Source organism: Hyperolius riggenbachi, chromosome 4, assembly GCF_040937935.1.
Source record: "Hyperolius riggenbachi isolate aHypRig1 chromosome 4, aHypRig1.pri, whole genome shotgun sequence".
Lineage (NCBI taxonomy): Eukaryota > Metazoa > Chordata > Amphibia > Anura > Hyperoliidae > Hyperolius > Hyperolius riggenbachi.
Window position 1 is genome coordinate 222,945,541 of NC_090649.1, and position 11,783 is coordinate 222,957,323.

Here is an 11,783-nt window from a genome sequence, read left to right on the forward strand (position 1 = left end):
CCCCTTTGGTTCAGGGGTTCCTGATGCGGTCGCTACCTCTGTAACCCCTATTGCTACATCACTGTGCTTGACACGCATGGTGTTACTACCACCACTACAATACAGCTGCATTTAAATTGCACTGGTGGGCAGCAGACTGTATGTTGTACTTGCTTGGCAAGTGTGCAGTTCAGCCTCCCGTCTGAAAGAGGCCTTAAATCACTGCATTGGAGCTCTGCAGTTTTTGCAGTGTATAGTAGAGTCTCAGTTATCTAACCAGTGGTGTCACTACAGGTACATACACACGTTGGATTTGCGCAAACAACCCGTCGTTTGGACGTCCAAACGACCGGTCGTTCGGTCGTCAAATCGGGCGTTTGTACAGTCTGTCGTTCAGCTGATAAGAGCGGACTTGAGCGATCCGCCAAGCGGATCACTCAAGTCCGCTCTTATCAGCTGACCGACAGACTGTACACACGCCCCCTTAAGGTCCAGCACACGTCGGATTTGCGCAAATCCGACATGTGTATGTACCTTAAGGGGGTGTGGTACGTGAAAACCGCACCAGGTGTCACCAGCAGAGGGGGTAAATAATAAGATGTAAGGATCCGCACCATCTAAAATCAGCAATTTTATTAAGACTTCTTAAAATCCATAGCAGGTATTGGTAAGTGTGTGCCGGGTCACCATGACGCACGGCACACACTTACCAATACCTGCTATGGATTTTAAGAAGTCTTAATAAAATTGCTGATTTTAGATGGTGCGGATCCTTACATCTTATTTGATACTATACCCTGTGCACTCCAGGGTTGATCGCTGCACGTCGAGTTCCAGTGGTGCTGTCACAATTGGGGCTTTTACCAGCAGAGGGGGTGACACCCAGCTCCAGGCTGGCTGCTCTGTGTTGAGCTGATAAAGGAGTTCAGAGGCCACCAGGGCCACATGGTGAGCACCTTAACTACAGTGACCAGATGTCCCGCTTTACCGGGGACGTGTCCGGAATTCTAGGTCTCCTGTACCGGCCTGAAATTTGTCCCGGGAAACATCCTGGGTTGGCCGGTGGACGACCTGGCTGCGGGACGTCTCGTCATGGCCAGGGCCGCGCAGGCGCAGTGCATGTCGACCTGTAAGTTGGTGAAAATGAAAGTGAGACACAGCTGGGGACCAGAATAGTGAAGTTGGAGGTTCATGGGGTCAGAGGGGGTGACACCATGAGTTATTGCAGCGGATGACACCAACCCTAGTGACGCTTCTGTTTCTAGCACCTATGGGGATTGGAAGATGCCAGCTAAATTTAGTTTCTGCTTACCATTAAAGTGTACCAGAGATGATTAATTATAAAAGACTAGACCTAAGGCCCGTTAAAATAATGGGCGCTAGGCCTCTGCCTCACAACCCCCTCCTCTTCCGCCCCTGTTGCCACCGCTGCCGCATGTCAGGGTGCATGCACGTGCATGGCAGCAACGCGTACATGCGACGTGTACCTGCGCGCACACACCAGCCCCCCTGGTCCGTCCTCCTGATGTCCTAACAGCAAAAAGCATGGTCACAGGGACACAGGATGAAGGTGCCGGGAACACAGGGGTTTTATATAATGTGATTTATACATACCTGGGGCTTCCTCCAACCCCCTCTGCACGGATCGCTCCCACACAGTCTTCCTCCACCTTCTCGTTGTCCCATTAGAAGCACAAGTCAGGACCAGTCAGTGCGGCTGTGCACACCCCCTCGCACTCCTGCGGCTGGGAGGTTCTGCGTCTGCACAGTAGTATTGCGCAAGCGCAGAGCGCTCCTGGACATGGCAGAGTGGCGGGGCACACACACGCGGTCGTCCACGCATGTGCAGTGTGCCCCAACTGGCTAAACTTATTTTGCTTCAAACGGGACAACGAGCAGGCGGAGGAAGACGGGGTGGGAGCGATCCATGCAGAGGGGGCTGGAGGAAGCCCCAGGTATGTATAATCTTTCATAATTACTCATCTCTGGTTTCCTTAAAAATCAGGACTATCTACCGTAATACTGTACGAAACCTTATCATAATTAATTAATTAATAACAGTTCAGTAATTGCAAGACAAATGGTAACAAACTTTGAAACACAGCTTCATTGTTGTATATTGTAAAAATAGCTTTGTGCATCCTACAAGGCCAGGGTGTTTTTTTCTGGTTGCTTGAGAGTTCTTTTTTTTTTTTTTTAAATTCTGGATAACATAGAGTAGAGTTTATTCTACAATAAACAACTGAGAAGAGAAGCGAGCTTTAGATGTCTGCAACACAGTGACCAGCAGGGAGGGGTTGGGAGTACACACGGCTACGGCTAAGGGCGTGCCGGGGATGCCTTTTCTCCCATATTCAGGTCCATGTGTACATGTCCACACAGGGGGAGGGCCGGGAGATCAGGAATTCTACATGACGAATTAGAAGCCTGTAGGAGAGGGCCACAAGTATCAGTGCGGGGATTCCCATGTTACTTCCTGCACGGTGACAGCACAGCGCAGCCTCATTAGTTACCGTGCGACTCTCATCTCGGAAGTGCAGCTGACCTGAGTGTAATCACCGTCCGGGAAGCTTCCATTGTGAGTGACCTGGACAGTGGGCGTTCAGAGCCTATTGTGCCTTGCAGGAGGAGGTGCGGAAACTATTGTGACTTGGAACGAGGAGGTGTTGGCGGCATGACTCAATCACTGTCAGCGCACAAAGTTGCCCCGAATACACCTTGATGGTGACATTGGATTGTGAGAAACTTGGAGGAGTTGCGGAGCTGCGTGTAGGAAGTGTGTGGAGTTCGCTGGAGGGAAGCAGCGGAGGGGAAGGGGGACGATAGCCGCCACGCTGGGGTCCCGGCTGTTCGGCTTCACTTCGGGGATGTTCCATTGCATCCCCCTGTGGCGGTGTAACCGTCATGTGGAATGTGTGGATAAGAGGCACTGCTCCCTGCTCGCCGTGCCCGAAGAGATCTACAGGTACAGCCGGAGCCTGGAGGAGCTGCTGCTGGATGCCAACCAGCTGAGGGAGCTGCCCAAGGTGAGGCCACAGCTCTGCCCTCACTGCACCTGCCCATTTCATAGCAACAGGGCAGCTCCAGACACACAACTTTCTGTTTGCTTGTTTAGTTAGTTTAGAATAGAGTATCTGTCATTAGAAATATGGGCCCTTATTCAACTCACTGTTTCTCTCAAGTTATCTCCTAGTCCTAGGTGAAATCTTCACACCTCACTTGTTTGGTAGTTTTTCAGTTGCAGAGTGCTGAAAAGTTAGATGAAAGCTGAAGAATTATTTCCTAGGAGAAAACTTTTTGAGAAAAAGTACATTGCATATGGCCCATCTGTATCCAGTTCTTTTCATTGTAAAACTCGTTTGGGCGGAATCTGAACTTTGCATGAGACTAAAGCCTGGTACACAACTGCAATTACAATTTTTCCAAAGGCCAATTTTACCACCTCCATGTAGTGGGAGGGTCAAAAGATATTGAATACTATGAACAGATTGTGTAGGTAAACCCTCATACTACATGGAGGTGGTAAAATTGGTCAGTGATTGGCCAATTATAATTGAAAGTGTGTACCAGGCTTTACAGACAGGGAAAGAGTAATTGGTTACATGGCATCTTATAAATGAATCTGTCTGGTAATTAATCATCAGTTTCAGAATCTGATTACCCCCACTATAAACTTCTGATTCAGTTCAGGTGAGTTCCGCCTCCTGTGGAATAAAACATTTTAACAAATGTGGAACCTAAGATCAGATTTGGCTTGCTGATATTGATATATATATATATTCCATTTAGAGAATGGCAGCTGCCTGGCTGTCTTGTTAATCCTTTTCTTGTTAATCCTTTTGGCTGCAAAAGGGGCTGAACAAAAGTTGACCTAAGAAAGTAAAAGTGAGATGTCCAGTGTCTTCCTTAACTCCACTGTTGCTGCGCATGGTATCTCGGAACACATATGACCAGATATGTTCTCATGGTCATGTACAAGCGCATGGTCATGTACAAGCGCAGTCATGAGTTTAAAGTGCACCTGGGATATGTAAAAAAAAAAAAACATACCTGGGGCTTCCTCCAGGCTGATCGCTCCCTCGCTGTCCTCCTCCACCACCTGTACTTTCTGGCGACTTGGGGACGACCCAGGCAGAGGAGGACGACAAGGGAGTGATCAGCCTGGAAGGGGCTGGAGGAAGTTTCAGGTATGTATATTTTAAATCCTTGTCTCAGGTTTACTTTAAAATGGGTTTTTAACTAGCAGGAAAAAAGAAGTCCTTCTAAGGCAGTGGTGGCAAACCTTTTCGAGACCGAGTGCCCAAACTTCAACTCAAAAGTCTCTTGTCTCTCGTAAAGTGCCAACACGCCAATTTAAACAAAATGACCCCCCCCCCTCAGAAGAGATGACAAATACCAGGCCCTCAAACCTACAGTGACCAGATTTTTCTGGGTTCAACACGGGGGGGGGGGGGGGGGTGAGGTCAGATACATCAGTCTAATTGTTTCCAGTACAGGAAGAGTTGAGAAACTCCAGTTATCTCTATGCAAAAAAGCTATTAAGCTCTCCGACTAAGTTAGTTGTGGAGAGGGCTGTTATCTGACTTTTATTATCTCAACTGTAATTGAACTGTTTACTTTTCCTCTGCTAGAGGAGAGTTCATATGCTCTGAAAGACTCATTTTGAATGCTGAGTGTTGTGTAATCTGCACATATTATAGAGTGATGCAATGTTAGAAAAAACACTATATACCTGAAAATAAAAATGTGAGAATATTTTCTTTGTTGCTAATCTTCTAGTAATTATTCATAGTACACAACCAATTCACTATATCATATTTTTTTTTTCGCTTCAGTGTCTCTTTAAGCAACTTCGGCTCCGTCTTCTGACAGCGCCGATGTTACTCACTGAGCGCCGCTATACTTTTGATTCCCATTATAGACTATGGCGGCGCTGGCTGCACCCAAATCTAGCAGTGCTGAAAAGCACTGCTCCGCTCCTAAGGACTTTCACATGGCAGGCTGAAGGCCCTGTATTCAATGCCTGTCAGCTGTTCCTGTGCACTTGCCTGGTGCTTGGGATGGGCAGTGGAGAGGCAGTCCTCCTGAGTCCTTTTGAAGATGAATGGATCCGTACTGCAGTACAGATGTGCCCATGTTTTGAAAGTATTTGGATACACGAGTACTTATAAAGCCTGCCTAGGGGGACAGTGGTGGAATAAGAGGCCGAGTGAGGATGGGAAGTCTCTGTGGTATCCAGAGCCTCCCCTCTTTATTGGTAAGTATCTAACCTGGAGCAAGTGGGGGGGGGGGGGGGGTTGTGGAACCCCTTATGCAGGCATATAACCTAAACATCTAATACTGGGGGACTCAGGCTAGCAAAACCTCCTGAGCAGTGTAACGCTCAGGAGGTTAATGACACCCTTCAGTGTTTCCCTTACCCCTTACTTCGGGTCACCTTTTTTCTTTAAAGTCCATAGCCGTCCTTCCCTGTTTTAGATATGCGATTGGTTTACAGTAATTCCAAGGCAGTGACATTGGGTCTGACCAAGGTATGGAATCTGAGCGGGTGCAGTGTGGCGGCTGATTGAAATCTACACCCTGGCAGGGTAACAGGACACAAACTGGGGGGAGAGTTCAATCGGCACGGTCCGGGTTAAATTATTTAAAGCATGGTAACTCTCCAGATGTATTGTTTATAAAATAAGAGATACGTTTTAATTATTGTTCTGTTCCTTTCTCAGACTTTTTTTTTTTTTTTTTAAAGTAGTTAACCATTGGGGTTTTAGTCATTTAAGGTGATGTGTGATTTTCTGGCTTGGCTAATTATAGAGAGTGAGAGAGTCATACTCCACATCCAGTAAAAGAGCTGTTTCTGTATTTGGGTGACCTGAGTGAAATGCTGTTTTTATGTCTTCAGTGTTGTGTACTCTGCTTCTTACACACTTTCTGAGATATGAAACAGTTGTTACTTCAGGGAGGTTTCTTGCTTGGCTCATGAATGAACATGTCCTAGACTGCTGTGCAGACTAAATCGTACAGCGGGTATTGACTGGAATCACTTCTCCAAATTCTTCAGGCTTTGTGTTCAGTCTCTGCTTTATGTTTTTCATGTGTTGAATTCATGTGTTTAGTTTCAAAAATAGGAAAAATCTTGATAATGACCTTAGAAGACTGAATGTTGTGTAGCTTGGATTCTTGCAGCGTTAACTGATTCAGTAATCTCTTCTAGGGTATTTTGGGGTTATGTAGTCAGTAGTTTCAACCACTCCTGTGCCATTACCGTCATCATTTTCTCATGTTTTGGTCCTGACATTCGTCTAAGTTTCAGATGGTGATTGTAAATCATTTGAAGCCGGGTGAGTGTAACCCCGGAAAACAACAATTAAAAGGAACCTGAGGTGAGAGATATGTGGAGGCTATGGCACTTATTTTCTTATTAAACAATGGCAGTTGCCTGGCAGTACTGCTCATCTTTCTGGTCAGTAGTGTCTGAATCGCACACCTGAAACAAGTATGCGGTTAATCCAGTCAGACTTGAATCAGAGACATCTGATCTGCATGCTTGTTCTGGGTCTATGGCCATAAGTATTAGAGACAATTGATCACAGGCCAGCCAGGCAATTTGCATTGTTTTAAAAGGAGATAAAAAAGACAGCCTCCATATGGCGTTCTATTTATTTTGGCAGGGTGGCTGCGCAGAGATATATATATATATATATATATATATATATATATATATATATATATATATATATATATATATATATATATATATATATATATATATATATATATATATATATATATATATATATATATATATATATATATATATATATATATATATATATATATATTTAATTTTTATTTTTTAACACTTCCGCCGCCCGGACGTGAAGCTCACGTCTGGGCGGCTGCTGTGCTGCGTCCTCGTGGTGTCCCCCGGTAGCCCCCGTGTCCTCGTGGTGTCCCCCGGTAGCCCCCGTGTCCTCGTGGTGTCCCCCGGTAGCCCGGGGATCAGTGAACGGGAACATGGTTCATAAATAGTTACCTAAGGCTCTGAACTTTTTAAATATGCATTTGAAGGGGGTATACTACAGACATTTTTTTTTTTTTTTTTTTTTTTATTATAAGCTTGTAAATAGTGATGGACGCAACACGGAAACAATGCACTTTTATTTCCAAATAAAATATTGGCGCCATACATTGTGATAGGGACAAAATTTAAATGGTATAATAACCGAGACATACGGGCAAATAAAATACATAGGTTTTAATTATGGTAGCGTGGATTATTTTAAAGCTATAATGGGCGAAAACTGAGAAATGATTTTTTTTTTCCATTTTTTTTTTCTTATTAATCCTGTTAAAATGCATTTATAAATAAAGAATGCTTAGCAAAATGTACCACCCAAAGAAAGCCTAATTAGTGGCGGAAAAAACAAGATATAGATCCATAAATTGTGAAAAGTAATGATAAAGTTATTAGCGAATGAATGGGAGGTGAAAATTGCTCTGATGCATAAGGTGAAAAATCCCCACGGGCTGAAATGGTTAAATCATGTAGCTAGCCATGAGCGGGGAAATCATGAGCGGGAAAAGCCCTGTTACGCAGCGGGTAGCGGCACATTGGCGGCGATCGTCCCCATCACGCAGCAAGCTAGGTGCTTGCTGCGTGTTTTTTTTTTTTTTTTTTTTAAATATGAAAATCGGCCCAGCGGGGCCTGAGCTGAGCTCGTCCATACCGCCAAGGAGGTTAAATGGCGTGGTAAAGTGTACTCTAAGAAGGCGTTTGTAGCCCTTAAGCCCCCATCCCCCCCCCCCCCCCCCCCCCGGGGTACCTAACCCTAACGACCCTCCCTCCCCCCATGGTGCCTAACCTTAACCCCTTGGAAGGCACCCAATCTTAAAGGGGAACTGAAGAGAGAGGTATATGGAAGCTGTCATGTTTGTTTCCTTTTAGACCATACCAGTTGCCTGGCAGCCCTGCTGATCCTCCGCCTCTAATACTATTAGCCATAGCCCCTGAACAAGCATGCAGCAGATCAGGTGGTTCAGACTTATAAGTCTGATCTGACAAGACTAGCTGCATGCTTGTTTCTGGTTTTAATCATATACTACTGCAGAGAAATAGACCAGCAGGGCTGCCAGGCAACTGGTATTGATTAAAAGGAAATAAACATGACAGCCTCCATATACCTCTCTCTTCAGTTCCCCTTTAATAGTCTGTTTTGTTCATGTGATATAAAGAAGTACAGTATATGATTGATGATTTTATTTAGGCCTCTTTCACAGTGGGATGTTATAACGCAGACTAACGCACAGCAATGCAAAGTCTGTGTGACATTCACAGTGCACACGTTGCGTTGTGTGTAACGTGTATCAATATTTAGAAAGTGCTGCATGCTGTGCATTTAGCAATAAATTTGCTGCGTTGTGTGTTGCACATGCTCAGTAATGTTTTTTTTTTGTTAAAATAATGTAACGCATGCGCCGTTTTTGTTCCATCAGTATGCAATGAAAACGGCGCACTGAGAGACACAACGCAGTGCAAAATAACGTCCAATTTCATAACCTACATGCGCTGCGTTAGGGGCACGTTGTGCGACTTTAACGTCGCATCAAACGCAACGTCCCACTGTGAAAGAGGCCTTAACCTAGAATAAAAAAAAAATTGAGGATTCAAAACATAAAATTAAACTTTTTCTCTATGTTGAAGTCTGAAAAATTATAATTTGGAACATGGGTGAGAACCAGGGCTGTGCCGTCGGTACAAAAATCAGACTCCGACTCCTTTGTTTAAGAAACCGACTCCAGGTACCCAAAATGGCTCAGACTCAAACTCCTTAGTCTAATACTTACCAGGGCTGTGGATTTGGTACAAAAATCATCCGACTCAGACTCCTCAGTGTATGAAACCACCGCCTCCAACTCTGACTCCAAGTACCCAAAATAGCTCCGACTCCAACTCTGACTCCACAGCATTGGTGAGAACTGTGGAAGCTGTTCGTGGTGGTGCAAAAAGTTGAAATGTAAATTTTTTTTTTTTTCTGAGGAAGCATAGGATAGGAAACGGTTTTATAAACCCATTATTTGTAAAAAAAAAAAAAAAAAAAAAAAAAAAAAAAAATGGGTTATTGCAATCAATATATTTGGTATGGAAATGAAAGTTAAAGATAAGTGATATTATTATTGATTTATAAAGCGCCAACATATTCCGTGGCGCTGTACAAAGTAAGAAACAAACATGGGGTACATAATAATACAGACAATGGTGTGCACCAATATATGAAATACATAACTGGTTACAAAATACTAAAACAATACAAAATACAAGATACAGAATTGGTAATAACAATGATACAGGTAACATGATGAATAAAATGTATAATAATGATTTCCAGGACATAAAAGGCGGGAGAGGGCCCTGCCCTTGTGAGGGGGGGGGGGGGGGCACAAGAGGTGGGGTAGTATAGAACAAACATATAGAGCCTGTGTGTTTTAGGATATCTAGTGGGAGTGCAAATTGGTTTTAGGACGAGGGGGGCGTGGCCCAAGGTAGAGCATATGCTTGTCGGAACAAGTGAGTTTTTAGTGACCGTTTAAGGGGTAACAAGGGTTTGCAATTAACGGATGTGTTGTGGGAGGGCATTCCAGAGGAGGGGTGAAGCGCATGCAAAATCTTGTAAACGTGAATGTGAGGAGGTAATTCTAGAGGAGCACAACAGAAGATCATGTGCAGATCTGAGATTGGGATTGGGTTGGGATCTGGAAATTATTGAGATGTACATGGGAGAGAGATTGTGGAGAGCTTTATAGGTTAGGTATACAATGGGATGCGAAAGTTTGGTCAACCTTGTTAATCATCATGATTTTCCTGTATAGTTTGTTACGATAAAAAATGTCAGTTATATCATATAGGAGACACACACCGTGATATTTGAGAAGTGAAATGAAGTTTATTGGATTTACAGAAAGTGTGCAATAATTGTTTAAGTAAAATTAGGCACGGTTGTCATTTTATAGATTCCAATAGCTTTATAATTGTTTAAACAAAATTAGGCAGGTACATAAATTTGGGCACCACAAAAAAGAAATGAAATCAATATTAAGAAGATCCTATTGCAGAAATTACAGCGTCAAAATACTTCCTGTAGGTTCCAATGAGAGTCTGGATTCTGGTTGAAGGTATTTTGGACCATTCCTCTTTACAAAACATCTCTAGTTCATTCAGGGTTGATGGCTTCCGAGCATGGACTTTTAAGAGTTAAAGAAAAATTTATATTCAGGTAGGAGGACTGAGATGGCCATTCCAGAACATTGTACTTGTTCCTCTGCATGAATGCCTTAGTGGATTTTGAGAAGTGTTTGGGGTCGTTTGTTTTGTTGAAAGATCCAGCCCCGGTGCAGCTTCAGCTTTGTCACTGATTCCCGGACATTGGTCTCCAGAATCTGCTGATACTGAGTGAAATCCATGCGTCCCTTAACTTTGACAATATTCCCAGTCCCTGCAATGGCCACATAGCCCCACAGCATGATGGAACCATCACCATATTTTACTGTAGGTAGCAGGTGTTTTTCTTGGAATGCTGTTCTTTTTCCTCCATGCATAATGCCCCTTGTTATGCTCAAACTACTCCATTTTAGTTTCATCAGTCCACAGCACCTTATTCCAAAATTAAGCTGGCTTGTCCAAATGTGCTTTAGCATACTTCAATCGGCTCTGTTTGTGCTGTGGGCGGAGAAAAGGCTTCCTCTGCTTCACTCTTGAATGCAGCATCTCCCCGTGTAAAGTGCGCCGAATGGTTGAGTGATGCATAGTAACTCCATCTGCAGCAAGATGATGTTGTAGGTTTTTTATGCTGGTCTGTGGGTTGACTCTGACTGTTCTCACCATTCGTCACTTCTGTCTGTCCGAGATTTTTCTTGGTCTGCCACTTAAAACCTTAACTTGAACTGAGCCTGTGGTCTTCCATTTCCTCAATATGTTCCTAACTGTGGAAACAGACAGCTGAAATCTTAGAGACCGCTTTCTGTATCCTTCCACCTAAACCATGATGGTGAACAATCTTTGTCTTCAGGTCATTTGAGAGTTGTTTTTAGACCCCCATGTTGCTACTCTTCAGAGAAAGTTAAAAGTTTAAATACTCTTTCTCATAATTGGATTCACCTGTGTATGTAGGTCAGGGGTCACTTAGCTTGCCAAGCCAATTTGAGTTCCAATAATTAGTTCTAAAGCTTTTGGAATCTATAAAATGACAACCATGCCTAATTTTACAAAAACAATTATTGCGCACTTTCTGTAAATCCAATACATTTAATTTCACTTCTCAAATATCACTGTGTGTCTCCTATATGATATATTTAACTGACATTTTTATCCTAACAACGAATGATTTATACAGGAAAATCATGACAATTAACAAGGCTGCCCAAACTTTCGCATCCCACTGTAGTTGTTTTATATTTTTGCGGCACCCTTTTTATACACTTGGCGCTAATAGAGAAAATATTTGCATTGATGTGAATGGGGCACGCTTTTTAATAGGTGCCATTATTACGTTCTACCGATAGAAATGATGGTTTTTAATATCTCGGTCACAGTGAGTGTTACATAAAAATGTCTAACAAGGACATAAATATCATGAAAAATAGAGCCCCTTTTGTGTTGAAAAATATTTGGCAACTTGACCCCATCAGTCTGCACTCCTTGCACAGACATGCATGTTTGGCTTTTTGATAACCAGCATGCACTGTCCTATATAGGGTGAGGGAAAACCTGACCCAATGCCTTCTTCTGACAGGAAATCCAATGTCATCTA

At 43.5% G+C, this 11,783-nt stretch overlaps 1 protein-coding gene across 1 annotated transcript in view; it reads left to right on the forward strand.

Moving 5' to 3' along the window:
* Positions 1–2,342: 2,342 nt before the first annotated feature.
* Positions 2,343–11,783, forward strand: part of LRRC1 (leucine rich repeat containing 1) — a 297,188-nt gene continuing 287,747 nt past the window's right edge. Inside the window, exon 1 of the mRNA XM_068281386.1 lies at positions 2,343–3,005. Coding sequence (XP_068137487.1) covers positions 2,847–3,005 — 159 coding nt within the window. The 5' untranslated portion in view covers positions 2,343–2,846. The remainder of the gene's footprint in view (positions 3,006–11,783) is intronic.